Below are 20,099 nucleotides of genomic sequence, written 5' to 3'. Positions count from 1 at the left end.
GAGTCTCACATTCCTACAAAAACAGAGGGCCGATCCAAAGTGCAAATGGTTTTATTCATCTTCATCTGACAATTTGTTCAATAACATCTTTACATCTGATTTCACATACTGTACAGTGCATAATATTTACACAACATTTACATGGCAACGAATAGTAGACACATTATTGACATTATGCAAATACCATGAGTGAGGAGCATACAGTTTTAAATGTAAACATCAATTTCTAGTTGACACCTGAGCACTATAAGTCATCACCATGAACCAATTCTTCATCCATATTTACAGGTTCACATTATGTACAATTTAGTCAACATTTAGTCTGAGGTACTTTGAGTTAGTTACAGTTCAATACACACACACGCATGCGCACACGCGTACGCACACACACACACACACACACACACACACACACACACACACACACACACACACACACACACACACACACACACACACTAGGGCAACAGGAAAGGGAAGTGAAGTGAACATCATACTCCAACATTACTCCCACATGAAATGTGACACTTTCACTGTCTGTACATATAAACATCTGATATAGGAGGATGTCGCTTCAAATAAATGTTTGAAAACATGTCAGAATAGATAAAGCATGATAAATCATATTACATCTGATAGGACTTTGAATCCTGTAAGCTTGTACTTAATGGTGCATAACGCTTTGAGTTAAATGCTAACGTTAGCATGCTCACAATGATGCTGCTAATATGCTGATGTTTTTCAGGTATAATGTTTATCATGTTAGCCATCAGCATCTATAGTGTGTAAACATGCAAACTAATTAGCACTAAACACACAGTACAGCTGAGGCTGATGGCAATGCCATTAGTTTTGCAGGTATTTGGTCACTGAACACTGTTGGAAAAAATTAAACTTTGACCTGATGATGGCTCTACATGAAAAATTTAAGTTATAATTCATCCTGAGGGGGAATGAATGTGTGTACTAAATTTCATGACAATCCATCCCTTACAAGTTAGACATTTCACTCAGAACCACAATTGTGAACTTCATAGTGGCAATAGAAAAGAAGTCACACGACCACCAAAGTCATCAAGATTCATCTTCTGGGGACCATGAATGTCTGTACAAAGTTTTATGTCAATCCGTCTTGTAGATGCTGAGATATTTTACGAGATAAGTGAAAACTTTTACCTGCTGGTGGTGCAAGATGAAAAGCTGGGGGGTCACCAGAGTCATTAAGATTCATCTTTTGGGGAACATAAATGTCTGTACAAAATTTCTATCCAATGGTTGCCTATATATTTAATTCTGGCCACTCTGTGCACTGACAGACTGACCAGCTGATGATGTAAAACATAGAGCCCTGCCACTTGCATGTCTAAAAAACAGTTTGGTACAATAACATATATATTATATTGTGAATACAGAATAGAATAGAATAGAATAGAAAACTAACATTTGATGCAATGAAATGAATTGTCAGTGCAATCCAGTTAATGGCAGTTAATCACTGTTGCCTGATAATAATTCACTATGTTGTGTATTGTGGACTAATAATGGAATACATCTGGTCCATGAGTTGCAGAAACACTCAAAATGAAAGTCTACGCACTCAGACAAAACTAAAAGCCTCTGTAATCAGAGATAAATTTCACAAGCAGGAGCTTTAGTCTCTTCTCTGGAATGTTATCCGGCAGTAATTCAGCAGAGTCTTTGCCTCATATAAAACTGTCATAGACAGGACAGGAACGTCCAGTACATTGGTTATGATATAGATTCCTCCTCTGACTATTGCTGGTGACAGCCTGACACTGTCAGAAATGTTGTTACCATTGGTCCCCTAAGCAACATGGGCCATTAGGTTAAGTGCTTGGAGCCGTCTTGTGTAACACACCCTTTTAATAAACATCTTGCTTCTTATAGGACTCAGCTCATCTCTGCCTCCATCCATCTATTGCATAACATCAGATGGAAAATGCTCGCCAAATATCCCATTTCCTTTTAAATCACACGTTGGCCGTGAAGATCTCTTTCCCTGCAGTATTCTGAAGTGTGTCAATTACAAAACACTTGGTCAATGTTATTCTGAGAGGTGATTCTCAATAACTTGCCATTAACTATTTCTGTTTGACTTATCCTGTGATCTCAGCACAGAGTCACACTGTGGTAGAAACTAATCCGTTTGCCTAAATATCAGTGTGATACTGGCCTTTACGCACATATCAGATACCTGTCCTTGCTGTCAACCTCCAGTACAATGGAAGTTCCTCCCTGATCAAAGCTACTGTACCTAAGAACAGTCTGTGAAAATGACAATGATCTTTTTTTGTACTGTTATCAATTTAATTGTTCAAAAACATTAAGTAAAGATAATTATTTAACGAATTCTTTGAATAAGTGGAGTGTGTCCATAATGTTTTTACCCTGCATGGCAATAAGAAAAACACTAAGGACTTGTCATTTTTGACAGGTAATAGATAAAATTACAACAGACAAATGTTAGCTTAAGTTCTAAAATGTCATCTTGACCTTCAGTGTATCATGCATTCAGTATGTGATGATAAAAACAGAGAGCGGAGTTCACTTGATGGGTTTCAGATGGCAGAGAGGTGCTCCTCACAAGCAGATGCCCGGCGTGTAGTAGGGCTCCATTTGGTGAGCACGGTGATCTGGGTGCTGAAGTTGTTGCCGTTGCTGCCTATGGAGGGCTGCTGGTACTTAGTGTCAGCACCCAGGAAGCGCTGCAGCATCCATCTGCGCCACTTACGCTTAATCTCCGCCTGTACCTGCAGGAGAGACGAGGAGGTAGACAAACAGGATGAAGAGGGGGGCCTTAAGTGGGTGTTACACACAAGATTTGGAGGTTCAGTGACATAAAAGGACGGTAAACATCTTAGAGAGCTTTGAATTTACTGACCTCTCCGTTCAGAAAACAGTACAAGACTGCAACAACAAAACCCTGGAGAAGAGAGAAGTAAAACCAGATAAAACATATTGCCCAGTAAGAGCTGTTGAAAAGAAATACCAATATGATAGTACAGCTGGGGAAACACTTGAAATGTTTGCATATGAATAATGATCGGAAGATTACGACCAACTCCAGGATCAGACAGGAGGTTCATCATTTGGATTGCTGGGAAATTTTCCCTGGAGATATTACTCTGAGCTAAAACGATTATAAATTAGAAATACTTTCCATCTCTAGGTTTCCATCACTGCACTTGGCTCTCAGCGTTTACATTCAATTAAATACTCAGCAAATCAGCAACCTCATTATTCAAAGCATACAAAATTAAACATGTCATCTAAACAAACCACTTGCTGGCTCGATCTTACAAACTGTCTTCATGCTACAAACTGTTTGCATGTAACTTATAAAATATAATATGGAACTTTACCTGAAATGACCCCAGAATAAGATCAAACACCAGTCTCAATTGCGAGTGGATGTGGTCAGGGATGAAGGCAAAAATGATATAGTTTATCCCAAAGAGAGGTATCAACAGCAGTGTGGATTTAGCCAGTCTCCTGTTAAAAAAAAAATGAGAAAATGAGAAGGTTTAGTGTTCACCCTTGTAAAAATCCACAAGAGAATGTAGAATCTAGGTAATACTTGTCACTATGCACTATGACTGTCCACCACCAACAACATAATGGTAGCTGCAAAATAATTTTACTCCATGTCATCTGATAAGAAATGACTGTAAACATCCTATGAAAGAGATGTTGATATTTTGCACTTAAAAACCTACGAATACTGATTGGACTCCTTTCTTCCAATGTCGGGACAGTTCATCTTCTGTCGCAAAATCCGGATTATACAGATGAAGAGGAAAAAGTTCACCTGCCGTGAAAATAACAGGCTACTTAATGTCATTGCATCATGCAGATCTGTAAATGTTGCTAATGAATGACGTGACTCACAAGTATGGTTGCTAAAATAGGTGTTTTGATGATCCACCACGGATTGTCATCAATTATATCCCAGCATCTGTCAGAAGAGACTTGAGAATCAGAGCAAAGAACTTTGAACAAAATAAAGTGAAGTTAAGGGTCTATAACAACGCTAGCGGCTCCATGAGGCGGTACAAAGCTTTGAGCCACATGCTAACGTCCTCATGCTAACATGCTCACAATGACAATGCAAACCTGCTGATGTTGAGCAGGTATAATGTTTACCATGCTCACCATCAATGTTAGTGGGAATAATTATACAATTCCTCATGCATTTTTTTTTTTATTGGAAAGTCAAATAATCAGATTGTAGGTCAGCATTTTGGCTGTAGGGTGTAGCCATGAAACGCAGCTCTTGCATGTGTAGCAGATTAAAAGTTCACCATAGACCACCAATGAGACCAGCTATTAATCACCACACTAGCCCAAAGGTTGTTGTTTTGGGGTTTTTTTTACGCCTAAATGTGTATTTACAATTTTTTTTCTGGTAATGTAATTAATGACATTAGAACAAATACAAATGATTAACTCACCCAGGATCATTTAAATAAGCCTTTGTAATCACCCACGCTGAGATAAAGATGGTTGGAGCCACTATAAACAAGCAATATAAACAGAATTAGTTGTAAGTTATTTCAACATTAAAATAATCTCTATGTCACACAGAGAAACTATCAGTTATGTCCAATGTGTCCAAACAAACACGGCACTGACTCCAAACAACCAAATAGTGAAGCTTTAGCTCGTGTACACTATTAATCTTTTGGACGATTTTATAGCTGGGAAAAGTAATTAAGTAATGCATTTTGGGTATGCTTATCATTTTTAACAGGCATCATATGTGCTCTGTGCCAATATTAGTTCATCTTGAGTATCTGCAGGAAAGTCACAGGCCTATTTCCATTCTCCTGCTGGCAGACGCAACATGACAGGCCTATTTATAGAGTTACTTTATTGGTGTTGCAGAAAATAACATCAGAACTTGCTTAATGAATATACATTTCAAAGGCAAGTAACATTGGAATTTTAGGAGCAAAAGGCCAATAATAAGTGTTTGAAAGATGAAAGTGTAGGGTCAAAAAAAAGAAAGATGAAAGCACTGAGTGCTCAGCTTGTACTTCTGTATGAATATATATATATATATATATATATATATATATATATATATATATATATATATATATATATATATATATACACACATGTGTGTGTGTTCTGATAAAACTGTCAAAAGAGCATCTTTTGCAGTCAAGTGGATCCCTTAGTTTGGTAATTATTGTCTGCCATGGATGTATGAATTTGTTAAATGAGCTGATTTCCCATCAAAAGCAGCAAAAGCAAGGCAAGAGTCAGACTGAATTATAACGACAAGAGCAGAGTTGCAACTGAGGCAAGACTCATTCATATACAGATGGAAAGGCACACCATTTCTCTGTAGGAACGACACTTATAAATCAATTTACATATGATCACATATTGTATATTGTGTCTGTTGTACTAAAGACAAAACAACTTGAAACCTGATGAGTGTTTGATGACTTCTGGTTAAGTGTCAAATCTTGAAAATGAGCTTCTGTGAGCTATGTGTATTCATCAACATAAGGTATAAACTCTGGCACGCACCCCAACCAATCAGGATGTACCACCAGAAGTACTTCCTCTCAGAGAAGAAGGAGACGGCCAACAAAGCGTGGAGATAGAGGCCTTCCACCAGCAGCCAGAAGTAACTCGCCATGATCCCGTAATGGAAGAATACCACCACTGCCTTACAGCCCACCTACAAAACAACCACGATGTTATTGGTTAGTGGTCAATTCCATTATGATTCAAATGATAAAGAAAAATTTGTTGCCAGTGGAAGAGGCTATACACAGAGAATTTCTTTTTTTTATTTTAATGACTCACAAATCTGTACTGGTGACCCACTAACTGTATAAGGAAACAATTCTGCTAGACTATAGTGTTGTTTGTTGGCATATCACTTATCAAAAGCAGCAGTGAGGAAATAGTCACTTTCAAAATGAATATGAGCATTACATAATTAGAGAAAATTCTAGAGGGGCTTTCTTACAGTGCTAATTATACTCAGTATGACTGCCAGAATAATTAAACCAGCAATTAAAGTGTGTTTGAGATTCACGTTAATGGTTACATCTAAATCATCTCACTGTACCATAGGAAAATCCTGTTGTTGGTGGTTCAGTGGTGTAAAATCACAGATACATGGTGAGTAGTACACTAATCCTCTGAAATGGCTCCTGAATAAAGTAAGACTAATTTTTGCTGAACAATTCTCACTTGTGGCCACAAGTGACCACAAGTGAGAATTGTGTGGTTAGGGTAAACTATACAAACTATAAAACACAGTGTAACAGTAACACAAGTAGAGACAGTCAGCCAACTGACTGAGAAGTCAGTTATAAAGCAACATCTAGCTTAATTTTGCTAACACTGGCCAACATTAGCTATCATAAGCAGCTGGTCATACCAGACCAAGTAAGACTCTGAGAGTACTGACTTGAGCAAATATCTTTTTTGCTTATAAAATCAACTTTTGAAGAGGAAAATTGTGTTACTTTCTTCTTCTTTATCAAATAATTACTGTGCTTCCATAGCTGGGGGATCCAAGAAACAGATGTTTTTAAAAGAATGGTCAAATTCAGCAGCAGGTTGAGATTTCTTGACTTTTAGTCACTAATATGGGTCAAGCTCCAAAAGCATTGGATGCTATACTTCATATAATGCAACTCGATGGCATCTTTCATTAGACGTCTGGTAAATTCCCATGTCTTTCAAACTCGACGGCCCCAGTGTGTTATACAAGCTTTTCCCTTCAGTTTTGTAGTCACCAAGCCTAAGCCAAGCTAACCCCGATGACATCTCCAGGGTTATTTTCATATACATTAAAAATCTCCCTCCAAAGAGACATCATAGAGAGCCAAAGTCCAGATGCACTATGTAGCTAGCCTTTGTTCCACTAGCCTGTAACTCAACCCAGTCTCTCACTGAAGGTTTCTTTCATCATTCTTCCTGTGTGAAATGTCAAACTTCTTCCTTGGATTAACTAATAAGTGGAAACCTTTATGAGCCTAATAAAGTTAACAACGACTGATATGTTAGCATACAAAAGACCAACAGTTCCCATGAAAATATTTACCAGCATCACAGCATGTGTACTTGCATCATCATAACCTGGTTTTAGTCATTTGTATCATTACAGATGTCAATGTGACTTAAATTAACCTTTCCAGTTTGACTTTGGCTCTCTATCCAGCTGTTTTAACAGGTTGAGAACTCCTCATGACAAGTAAACTGATCTCTGTGTTGTTTTCTATTAGTTGAGAGTTTTAGCAGCTGTGTTTGGACCAGGACAATCTGTGTACCCTTCAGAGGAAATATCTATACTCAGCCATCAACAGTCAGCACTTAGAGATAGTAAAGCAGGTAATTTACAGTCTACTGATCTAATCCTCTCTGGCAATAAAGTGGTGGATTCAGCTGGAGCAAGATCAGACACCACTACTGACATTGGTGACTTGATCAATCAAATAAAAATAAAATAATAGCCTTATTATATGAAATTGTAACAGTGGCTTATTTAATACCTTATCTTACCCGAGCAATTATATCTGTTTTGCTATTGTCGCTATGATCATGTTATCGAGACAAAACAATTCAAACTAGATATCCAAACTCTGAATGTGATTTATTGACAAAGCTCTCTGTAGTTCAGGCTTAATGTTTGGCAAACACTAACTCTCACAACATCCTGTTGGACCGACGAATGGGGAAATGTCGTTTCAGGAGTGGAAGGGACTTGGCAAACACTGCTACACCCAGGAGCACTTGAGTGCTCACACATTAAGTAAACTCTGAGACAAAGCTTTAAAGTCAGTAAAGTCTGAGTGAGTAATTAAAATAGATGCAGTTTGCCTCAGCCAAGGACAGAAACTAACAGTCGGCTGCTGCTCATACATCAGACGGACAAGTTAACTTGATCTACGATGCAAGACTTTTGATTCTGCAAGGAAGAAAATCAATAGACTGTGAGGCTCCTCTAATAGAATGGACGTGTTGGTGAGAGAGATGGGAGCACAGAGAGAAGAGACTGAGCTGTACTTACGGTTGGCTGACAATTGTCTATCTCCCCAACATCATACAGAACCACATCCTTAATGAAAACTGTTACGGCTTTCAGTATGAAAGACACAAACAGATGCATGTGGATGTAGTTTCTTGTGCAGTGTAGCTTCCTGTAAAAGAACACAAATTAACTGTGAGATGATTTAAACTGAGGTTAAAATCAAGAAGAGAGGGCAGTGTGCAGAATGCTCCTAATGAAATCCTACTGATTAGACTTCAAATGAACTGTTTACATGACCTATCCCAAAAAACATCTGATAAAGTGTGTGTTTATGTCACCAAAGCACGCAATCAGAATAAATACCAAAAAAATATGTTGGACTTCACTGACTTAATTTATGGGTGCAAACATGCACAGAAAAATGTGTGTTTTAGCTGAGGAGAGAGGACATAATAAGCACTGACTGTTGGACTATACTGTGCTGTTATCTAAATGTCCATCTACATATAAACCAGCGATTGTCAAGACAAGCTATATGTATCTGTTTTACTGTATAGTTTTCCAGTGAAACCAATATTTATCAGGCAGAAACAAATGTGAAAAAATTCCGATCTACACTCAGCACAGAAGTGAACTTATGATTGGGGGTGAATTGTGCAAACCCAACGGACGAGTCATCCCAAAAGGACTGGAGGACAGGACACACAATATAAACCAGTTGTTGCTGCTGGATGTTGTTTATTAGAGCCTCATACACTGACCACTTAACATGCTGTGACCAATAGCAGCCTAAGTGGTTTGACTTTATGGCTGCTTGCAGTTGACTGCTTTGTTTGAGAAATGTTGCAACAGCTGATAATGTCAAATTTGGACGACTTGTCCCACAAAATGTGTCCTGGAGTCACATTACTGTCTGAAAAACACTGTAAAACCTCTATAAAATGAAGGAAATATGGTATGAAATGAGAGATTGACAGGGTTTTATCGCTTTATATGCTGGAAAAAAGTGTTTGATTGCCATTATGCAGGGGCATTAAGTAGCATTTTGATGGATCTCCTTACCGAAAGACACACAGTATGATGATGGCGATCGTCAGAGAAATGAGCGACACGCTGTGACCGATGGTGTAACCCACCTTGATAGCGTCAAAGAATTCTCCCTGCAAAAACATATTCAGTTATACTCACTGAAAACAGTTCATGTTTACTGAGTCTGACATTTAACATGACGCCCCAGCAGCAGTAGCAACATAGGGCTCGAAGAGTTTCGAACTGTGGTTGCCATACCGACATATTATCATCCATGGTGTTGTTGAGATCAGATCCACAGTCCATTGTGTAGCTGATTGAGGTCCAGCCATCCTTGGTGCAAGTTTTTGACAGGTTACCTAATGAGCAGAGGGATAGAGGGAATATTGAACATTACTCATACAAGATGCCTTACAATCCATTGCTGTGGCGGCTTCACTGCGTTTCATTTAACATACTGCTCACATTGAAAGTAATGTATCATAATATTGTGTGTGTTGTTGGGGGGGTGGTTATTGTATAAGCCGCAAGGCAAAACTTCCCCTACATTTACTCACACTTAATTATGTCACGATGAGATGTATGTGTCTCACTGGAATACTTCCAAATACTAAAAGGAAATGGAAGGAATGACTGAAGGGGATCAGTTGTCCCACTAGCTCAGAGAGTTCCCATGTGTATTTGCCTCCATATTTTTCTTAATTACTCTCAGGCTGCACACACACACCAGGCCAACAGTCAGTCAAGCACTGAGATATTTTTTACTCTGTCCTGCCCATGAGGGCAGAAGTGAAAGGTCCAAGTGCATTTGACTGCCCATAAAGAGAAGAGAGAGTGTTCTCATCTGAGATGAGATTAAAGGAGCTGCGTACAGCTCTGTAGAGTACAGCACAGCAGACTAGAGCTTAGTAAAGTAGAGGAGAATACGCAGAGTACAGTGGAGCAGTATAGAGTTCTGTAAATTGCAGCAGACTTGAGCTCAGCATAGTACAGAAATCTAGAGTTCAGTAGAGTACAGTAGAGCATGGTAGAGTACACAAAACTAAAGCTCACAAAGTACAGTAGGCTGAAGCTTAGTAGAGAACAGTGAAGTTCTGTAGAGTAAAGTGCAGTAGACTAGAGCTCAGTAGTAGTAGTAGAAAAGAGTAAAGTAAACTAGAGTAGATCTCTGAGGCTAGAGCTTGACTGAGTAAAGTAGAGCTCTGTGGAAAAGTTCAGTAGGCTAAACTCAGAAGAGCAGAGGAAGCTCTGTAGAGTAGACTCGAGTTCAATAGAGCAGAACTCTGTAGATTAACTTACTAGAGCTCAGTTGGGGATAATAGAGCTCTAGAGAGTACAGTACACTAGTAGACTGGAGTAGAGTACAGTAGAATAGAGCTCAGTAGAGCAGAGTAGAGCTCTGTAGAGTAGACTACGGCTTAGTGAAGTACAGTGGAGTACATTAGACTTAAGCTCAGTAAAGTAAAAATAGACAGTACACAGCACCTTGTGCTCACTTAAGTAGAGCTCTGTAGAGCACATAGGGCCAGAGCTCAGTAAAGTAGAGTGGAGTAAAGCAGTGGTTCCCAACCTGGGGGTCAGGACCCACCCAAGAAGTCACTGGGGGACTCTAAGGGGTCACAAAACATTTTTCTGACACCTTTTTAAAACTTTCCTCAAATTTTTGCTTCATTTTTATGAATTACTGTATTTGATCTCCTCAAGCCTCTGAAAGATATTATAATAAAACAAAATCAGTCCATTTAAGTGGTGTACAATGCAATGTGTGATGAGAGGTCCCGGGTAGAATTTGCTTTATTTTAAGGGGTCACAAGACAAAAAGGTTGGGAACCACTGGAGTAGAGAACAGTAGAGCTCAGCAGAGTACATTAGAATATAGTAGACGGGTATTATTACTCACATTATGCATTACACATTTAGTATTATTTAGTATTTACGTCACTTAAGCAACATCAAAATCAGATTAATGCTCTTTTTTCTACTCTGTTTTCATGCTTTTAAAGAAATTCAAAGTAGACTGTTTATGTTCAAAGAGCATTTTCAGAAAATGTGCATCACTTCACCAAGTGGGGGCGGGGCTTCCTGGTAGCCTATTGGTTAAGATGCTTACCTCATATTTACTGTCTCTGCTAGTCTGTCAATAGAGGCTAAAATGTAAAAAAAAAAAAAAAGACCTTTAAAAAATAGAATGAAGGATGTAGGTGAAAAACCTGACCTGAGTGCACTGAAGTTCTTCATAAATGTTGCATTATCCAAATCAAATCCTTTAAAAACGCATTTAATTTTTAGGTCATATTAACTTACTTTTAGACAGTAAGATAGATTTTTTTCACAAATCCAGTATAAATGCATCAGTGTTCAGATGAGGCACTAATCATTAATTAGACTGAAAACCCTTCTTACAACATTCATGAGACAGATCTAATCCTGTAACCAGCAGTGAGAAGCACAGATTGACATCCATGTGATTTTATTCAGTCTCTTGTTGTGTAATATTTATTTGTAGCATTTCCTCATCTCCTTTCCTGTCAATAAAGAAAGAAAGCTGCGCGTGTTGGCGACAAATTAATCCGTGTGCTGAATGCTGCTGTTGAAATCTAAATGTAGGACATTCCACACATTTCCCAACCGTATCACTCCACAGCCACTATCAAATCAAGACTGAGTTGGGAAATGACCAACAATCTAAAGTCTTAGAATGTATTTGGCATTAAAATATGGTCAGCTCACAAATACCTGAGTGGCGTATTGCAGAGAAGACGGAGGCTTAGTCTCCTCAAACAACATGACAAGACACAAAGGCGATGATAAGCCCCTGCTGTTTCAGCCCATGCCACTACTGGATTTGGCTTGTTTGAGGGATTGCCAGAAGAATGCTTTCATCATCCCCCAAAACATGACTGCAAGGATTTTCAGTGTCATGCACGACAACAAGGAGAGCTCAAACGAGTTAATCACCCCGTCATCGTTTTGATTTCAAGGCTTTTTTTATCTCAGCTTTTCTGTCCGTGTTGTATATTATTGCACTTTATCCTCCCTAATTATATCTTGGCAGAAGATTCTTATTAGCATGCAACGATTAGCTCAGCTGTACATTATAGCATGTAGGTGACAACACTGACAGCCAGGCACTCCGTCACTCAGAGCTTTGAGAGAGGGTGAGTGGCCATGTTATTAAAAGAGATGAATGACTGTGTGTTAGATCAACTAGGTAAAAAGTTCATGAGAATGGCAACCTCTATCTCAACTAAATTTATGACTTGGCCCCTGAATCTCTTTGGCGCCATGTTTCGTAATGCTTGTTTTTTTGTGTGTGAGGCTTACAAATGAATGGCTCAGCATGTGTCAATAAGTTGAGCCTTTCGCAACGGTTATTGACAGTGAATAAATTTGAAAAGAAGCTAAAATGACGTTTCTGACACCGTAATACATCCACGAAAGGGGCAAATTCTTAAATATTATACATCATAACTGTTATTTGTTTCTTATTTCTCTAACCTCTCAAGGTTATGAAACCTTTTCAAAATCAAATGAATAAACTGAAAAATGCACAGCGGTCAAGCTACACAAACAAGGCTGTTTTTCTTGCTTCCTCTAATGTACACATTTGGAGATACAAGGTTCTCACCCAACTGACTCAGTAATTTACTATGCACCAAGTCCAAGACAGTTAATCATCCCTTAATGAAGTCCTTCTTAGATGACCTGAGAGCAGAGTCGGTTTAACCAGCAGAGACCTGCACTGATGTGTTGATTTAACGCATAATTGATATCATGCACATCAGTGCAGCACAGGTCACTTATAATCCCCTCGCTTTCTTTTAAGGTCCCTTCACTTAATCTTGGTCCCTGCACAGTGGGGGCCAGTTGATGCTGTGAACCTCTGACATATCAGTGAAATATACCTCCACCGCCCTCAACCCCACAAATCTGGTGATTCTTCATGTGTTCCCTCACTCTTTCCTTGTTTCCCCAGGAGTGTTCTCCTCTTTCGGTCACACTAGATGGGAGCATCTGGGTCACATCACAGCTTCCCAGAAAACCCTTCTTTGCTGTAATGAACCTTTCACATGCTGATGGTAAATCTTTTGGTTGGAATTCCTCTCATGTTCTGGATATGACAGGGAAATACTGGATGGATTAGAGGGGCACCACCCCTGCACACAGGGTAAGTGTAAAAGCTCTTACAGCTGAAACCTGTGACTGCTACAGCAAAGGTGGTGGAGCATCTAGTGTTGAGTTTGTGAAGTTGTGTGCGTGCAATGTTGTTGTTGATGTGCAATGAAAATGTTGTTGACCAATGAGGTATCACACAAACGATCAAAGACGGATGCAACCTGACAGACCTGATGAGGAGTTCTACATGCAATAAGGAAGTGATGGATCTGTATTTCTATCAACAAAATAGTTGGATATGAAATGACAAGTGACATGATAATTTGAGCTTTAAAGCAGCACTAATTGATTTTTTAGCAAAGCAACACAACAATCAAAACAAAACAAAACCATGAGCTAAAAGAGGCTAAAAAGCTAAAAAAGCTCTGTAGATCTGAGAGAAGCTGCAGTCTCTGTTGCAATTTTCTGTTGGTTCACCACTACGACCAATAGTACGCAAAGTCATTTGATCCATTGTTAATGAAAAAATAATAGTGCAGCTTTAAACGTGTTTTTAAAAGTTAATTTCAAGCTGCTTTAAGTCTGATGTAAAAGCATTTCTCAAGGCTCCAAGTTGAAAGTGAGGCCTCTCTGCCAGATTAATGCAAATAAACAACTCCATCAACTCTTACAGCATAATTACACTGAGGATTCGCTGTGGTAATTAATGACAAATTGTGATATACAGGGAAACTCAGAGGGGAATAATCTCAGGGACTACTTTACAAACACACTACAGTTAAGCCTGTGAAATCCCAAGACAATGGTTTCCCTTATACATAATTAAAACTACTTCCCTGTGAGGCTTCTCGTAGATTAAAGGAAGACAAATAATCAGAGCGTATCTTTGATCAGTGGATGGTCCAAGGAAGTGAGACAAGGTGTTTATCTTTCTGTGAAGCAGCTGCACCATGTCTTTTGAGTTTTACTTTATTCTTTGTGATAAATGAGACGGGTAACAGGAAAGATAAAGACAACAGGTGATCATGGGCCAGAATGATATCATGATTCCTATTTCTGGTCACAAATGTGGAGCGTGATGATAGCGACTAAGACTCAGCAGCAGGAAACATTTGGAACATCAACAACAAATGAGAGGTCAACATCAGATCGAGATGAGCAGCATCTCTGTCATCTTTTTAAATATCCTGTACATTAGTCATACCTCCATAGACAAGCATTCTATACAATGAACTTCAAGTTAATCTTATACTCAAGGATATGGATCTACAGGATTTACATGATGAGATATATAGTAATCCTCAGTGGGATTTTGTTTTTAGAAAATATCTTAATACGCTTAGCCCTATCACAATTATGGTGAGGTGGTTCAAATTTGACAATTTCAAAGTAGATATTTTCATGATTATGTTTCAGGACTGGGTACCAGTTCCAGTTTTGACATTGGAGGATATTACAGGATTGGATCCAGAGCTGTCAAATCTGAAAGTTAAACCTGCAGTAGTTGATTTTTTTGCCACTTTGGTGGCAGCACAACAATCTGTAAAGACAACACTGACATATTATCACTTCATTAAGTCGATATGGCAAACTTACAGTAAGTCAGTAGTAAGTAAGTTAAAATATCTGACTCTTTGGTGGTGAAATGCTCCATTAATGTTCACAAGCAAGTTGCAAATCAGTCCATATGCCATTTGGTGTTGGGAAGGCAGCATATAGTAAAAAAGTAAAGTTGTGGGCCATAGAACCAAAACAATGAGCTGAACGATGCTAAAATGCTAAAAAAAAAAAAAAAAAAATTATGTCTTAGAGCAGCTTTAACCAATCTTTTTAAAAGTTTTTTGAAAACTTTTTTTAAATATTAATGGATACATTTAAGAAGTTATTGAGCATTTGCTGGAATATGCTCAATCTTTATTTATTACCAATATATTATTATTTTGCTAAAAAGTCTTTGAGTCAACCTCCTGGGCAAAACATGTCATTGGTCATTTACTTTGTTTTGTGTGTCTTTGTTTCATATGTGTACTTAAGTCCATATATCTCCTTGAAGCATCATTGTCAAACTCTTCAGCCAAAAGACCACACAAACTTGTGTGACTGCTGACTGTCACAAAAACAAACACATCTGTATATAGACACTTCCTACCCCCCCTTTCTTCCACACACATTCAGTACACACACACACACACACACAAACACACAACCTATTATGTAGGCTTACGTGCAGGAACGTTCTTGGAGAAGTAGAGATATTTTGGGCACCGGATGGTGACCACTTCTCCGACATCGGCACTGGGCCAACAGGTGATCTTGTCCCACGTCCCATTGCAACCTGAAAGAAACAGAGAGGAGGAGAGAGGGGCCAAACAATGTGTGTTCCACATGTTAAACATGGAAATATCACATATACAAAGAGAACAAATGTAGACTTTTAAACAGAAGATGCTTGCTGTGACGTGAATCTACTCCAGTGATAAACAGCAATCTGTGCAGGTGGAGCATCGGAGTTCCCATGGCAGCCAAAACATATGAGCTCTGGTCAGCTGATGTTACAGCCCTGAGTCTATAACAGCAGATGACCTTAGTCAACATGCTGCCACCATGACTAATGAAACAGCTCCCCGTCCTTCGTTACACACTGTTATTTGAATTCAACAGATCACTATGACTTTCCACAGTGTGTTTGGTCTCCGGATGCAGAATCAGGTCACAGCACTTCTAAATCAACACCTGCCTGCCAATTTATTACTATGAAAACTTCAGTTTGCTAGGTAGAATTTACAACATCTCTTTAAGGATTTAGCAGCATTTACATTTGATGGAATCCATAGCAAGATAAATGACATCTAAATTAAAAAGATGAGCGTTTAATGACTTTTACATTGTATGACAGAAAAGAGTCTGCTGATACCTGCAGTAAGGAGGTTCCAATTAAACAAAGAGGTAGCAGAGGCTCTCAGTAGAATATAATTATGTGCTACATGCTGTGAGTGTGCAATATCCCACTTGGCAACATGTAATTGAAGCCTCATCAACAATATATTGAAAGGGTAAATTAAGTGAGTTTCATAATAGGTTTCATAATAATAATAATAATGCTCATTATTTTTCTTAATAGTGTTCAATGAAAACGAAAGGATCAATAAGAAGGTTTTCTTTCAAATTGAACCAAAGCACATGTAACAAGGGGCAATAGGTGGAAAACAGTGTTCAACCATGCAAGGTGTAATCTAAAGCCAGAGGGGAGGCTTCGACAGCTTGTGTTGTCTTTAGAGCTTGTTGTGTCACTTCAATCACAACCCAATTGTGGATTTAGCAAATTAGGATGAGACAGAGTAAGTGCAGCCGGCACAGTGAAGGCGTGTTGAAGACAAAGGCTACATACCTGTCGTTTTGTTCTTAATCTGAGCCTCGCACATCTCCCTCTCCTTGTCTATTTCCCTCATCAGGTCACACATCTGACTCTGCACTGAACACACCTGTGGAGAGAACAGTTTGCTCATGGTTTCTCTGTGCTACAGCAACATACAGCTTCAAAACAGCGTCAGTTAGAGGTCACCTGCCTATTAGTCAAGTGTAGGAGACTGCATGAGTTATACTGCGTGTGCTCCTTCAGCAGCACTGCACATATCGAGGCAGACACATCTATCGTCTCCACTGCGGTCTTCCTGAGATGAGCCTGACCTGGGCATCTGACACTAAATCAGTCTTTTGACTGTGATTCAACCAACACAGTCCTTATAGTTGCATGTTTCTGCGTGTCTTGGACACATGGAGGGAATTTTCAGCCATGAATTGGTTCAACATGAATCCATGGAGGTTTACTGCCAGAGACTACACAGACCCTCTGCAAGACCTGAAGATTTATTGCTGTTACTTAGGTGGATGAGTCTCCTCTCTGTAGGCATTAATCAGACTGGTAGTATGTGGCTATTGTTAGCCACAAAATGAGCCCATATAACTCCAGCCTCTCCCGCAACAAGGTGACTCCCCCATTTAGGTTATGATTTTCTCGCTCCTCAGGCTACGCAGCACGTCCCTCCTGCATTACTTCACCCACAGTGCACCTCTGGACTATGACAGGAGAACATGTTGTCAGTGATGGATCAGCACACAAGTTGGAGTATCAGGAGAAAACTTCCTGCACGCCATGATCATGATCATGATCACCACTTTTGCCTTCCCCAGCGACAATAGCAAAGCATCATCTTTTCTTTTACACAATTTTCAGCACTGAGGCGCTGAAACAATCTTTGATTGTGTACAAATGCAGATATTAAGACTGAACTCATAAGGGCTTTGACCTCCAACTGAATCCCAGCATGAATCATACATGCTTCTCTACAGGAGACAGTTGTGGATAAGGACGCTGGATACCACAGAAAGACAGACAGACAAAGGAGGCTGTTGCCATGGTGTCCTGCTGGGAAGACCAACATGCACCAACAGCACCCTGTGGTTTCTCCTGGTAATTCACCTTAACCTTAGTCATGAAAAGAGATCATCGAGGGCATAAAAACACATGAATGTCACTAAAAAAAACAAACACAGCTTGGCACACAGCGTCAGTGAGAGGCTGCAGGTTTTGTCTGTGGTGCCAGAGGAAGTGAGGAGATCAACACAGGAAAGGGAGGCTGAGTCTGTGTCTGAGGGAGGAGAGTGGAGGTCATCAGCATTATCGATTTTAAAAAGTTAAAAAAAAAAAAAAAAAAAAAAAAAGTGGTTGGAATTTAAAAAACAAAACAAAACAGAAAATTAGCTCAAGTTGGAAATTTATTTGTTCTTAAATGTCTTCAATAAAATCATATTGATGAAAACCCAAACTAAACTAACATTTTTAATGAGCATCTGGCATCATTAACAATTAACAATGAAATTCTTTTTCTCCACAGCTTCTCTAAGTCTCCACACATGATGGACCAAGCAGCTCTTTGGCCCACATTGGTGCGCCCTGCATCCAAAACTGACTTCAGAGATCACCCACGTGCACATCCACTTATTCATGCGGGCAACTCTCTATTAGAAAAGAGCCATGTGGTCAACCCTTACATGGCCAAATTAGGCGAGCAACTGTCGCATACTTGAAAACGAGCCCAAGTTCAAGTCATGAGAAAAAGTCAGAGCGTTTAAAATATACTCACTGGTTCCAGCAGCATGCAGGATAGAAGAATGAAAATGCACTTTGAAACTTCCATCAACATATCCTTTACAGTAGATGCTCCGTTAAAACAGTGGAGGAATGAAGTGAAAGAGTTGGAAACAGGCTGATAATCGGCCGCAGGTTGGTACGTATCCACTTGCTGACTCTGTGCGTTTTTGCGCTTTGAGCAGAGAGTGAATCGCTCCGTTCCTGAAATCCTCCTCCTCCCTCTCGGGTTTACCTTGAACAACTAACAACTAACCAATCAAACATCATCTGTGAACGTCATTATGAGGGCGTAAACGCATACAAAGGAAAGAGGAACTATGTGTAAATTCAAGACTCGACTGATCCTTTTGTGCCATTTTTCGACAATATAATTGATTACAAATAAATCGATTGTCATACTACATATACATATATATATATATTTTATGGCTTTAATCTTGTGTGTTATGTAACTGCAATTTGCACTTATTATATACTGACTGTTTGCTGTCATTAAGTTTGTCCTGTACAAATAATCAATCAATCTATCAATATAGGGAATGAATTAAGCAAATAGGTTCAATATTTAGTAGTGCACAATGGTGGAGGTAGAATTCAGACTAAAGGAGCAGTACTGTTAAAATACTCCATTACAAGTAAAAGTCCTGCACTGAAGATGTCATGTAAAAGTATAATCAGCAAAATGTACTGACAGTATCAACAACAAGTCCTCATAATGCAGAAAAGCCCCCAGTGATTATTATATCGTTATATATTATATTATTGGATTATTATTGTTGGTGCATTAATGTTTAAGTAGCATTTTAGTGTTGTTGTTGGTCAAGGTGGAGCTAATTTGAACTATTTTATATACAGTTTGATAGTTTAATCTGTTACAGTTACATCTATTTTAAAAGTAGCAACTAGAGTAGTGGACTAGAGGTGTAGCATGAAATGGAAGTGATGAAGTACATCAAATGTCTACATACAGTATGTACACTGCTTGAGTAAATATACAGAGTTATATTCCACCACTGGTACCACAGACTTGCCTCTTCAGTGCATACAGATGAGTGGATATGCAGTTGTTTCATACAGCACACTGAAAGGTTTTATGAGTATGAGATAGATGTGAATCACACGCTGCAGCCTTCACATTCAACACATATCAACTTTACTGACCACCTGCAGGAGATCTTGGAGCGACATGTCAGACACCACCACCACCACCACCACCATCATCATCATCATCATCATCATCATCATCAAAACGCCAAATGAGGGAATATATTTTGGAAGAATGCTGGAGAATTTATGACAAGGAGCAGTGAAACTGTTCTGAGATATCGTGGTGGCCCAACATACCTCACATCATATTGCCTTCCAGTTAAATCCCCTAAAAGTGCCATAAAGTTGAAGCAACACCTCTGTAACACAATATTTACTGTATCTTTAAGATCGTGTACTGGAAAGAAGCAGAATAGCTTTGAGATGCAACAGTAGGTGTTTAGATTTTTACAATGCTGAACTATTTTCAGTGACATTTTTAGCACTGGGAGGATATTTGTTTTGATTTATTGCTTCAGACCATACAGAAGACCATATAGACATTGGAGTGAATTATGTAGTTACATTTGTTTCTTGGTCTGTTTCCCGGATATAGAGCGAACACACTGATCACAGATAAGATAATGCTATAAACTCAGAGAGTGATGAATAGTGCAGATATGAATGTTGCAACAAATAGTGAGAAGTGAAGCTCATAAAACGTAACAAATCAAAAACAGTATAGCCAAATGT

The 20,099-nt window shown here is 39.0% G+C and overlaps 1 protein-coding gene across 1 annotated transcript; it reads right to left on the bottom strand.

Annotated features, from left to right (window-relative positions):
* Positions 1 to 35: 35 nt before the first annotated feature.
* On the bottom strand, positions 36 to 18,547 carry LOC122993621 (vasoactive intestinal polypeptide receptor-like). Its single transcript, XM_044367936.1, has 13 exons — positions 18,313 to 18,547; positions 16,557 to 16,650; positions 15,393 to 15,503; positions 9,311 to 9,411; positions 9,086 to 9,183; positions 8,063 to 8,192; positions 5,563 to 5,716; positions 4,473 to 4,533; positions 3,910 to 3,976; positions 3,738 to 3,829; positions 3,384 to 3,513; positions 2,903 to 2,944; positions 36 to 2,771 (listed from the first exon to the last, which is right to left on the bottom strand). The coding sequence occupies exons 1-13, from the start codon at positions 18,370 to 18,372 to the stop codon at positions 2,580 to 2,582; spliced, it is 1,332 nt and encodes a 443-aa protein (XP_044223871.1). The 5' UTR covers positions 18,373 to 18,547; the 3' UTR covers positions 36 to 2,579.
* Positions 18,548 to 20,099: the final 1,552 nt, after the last annotated feature.

Source organism: Thunnus albacares, chromosome 12 (assembly GCF_914725855.1).
Source record: "Thunnus albacares chromosome 12, fThuAlb1.1, whole genome shotgun sequence".
Lineage (NCBI taxonomy): Eukaryota > Metazoa > Chordata > Actinopteri > Scombriformes > Scombridae > Thunnus > Thunnus albacares.
This window is presented reverse-complemented; position numbering and strand designations above follow the sequence as displayed.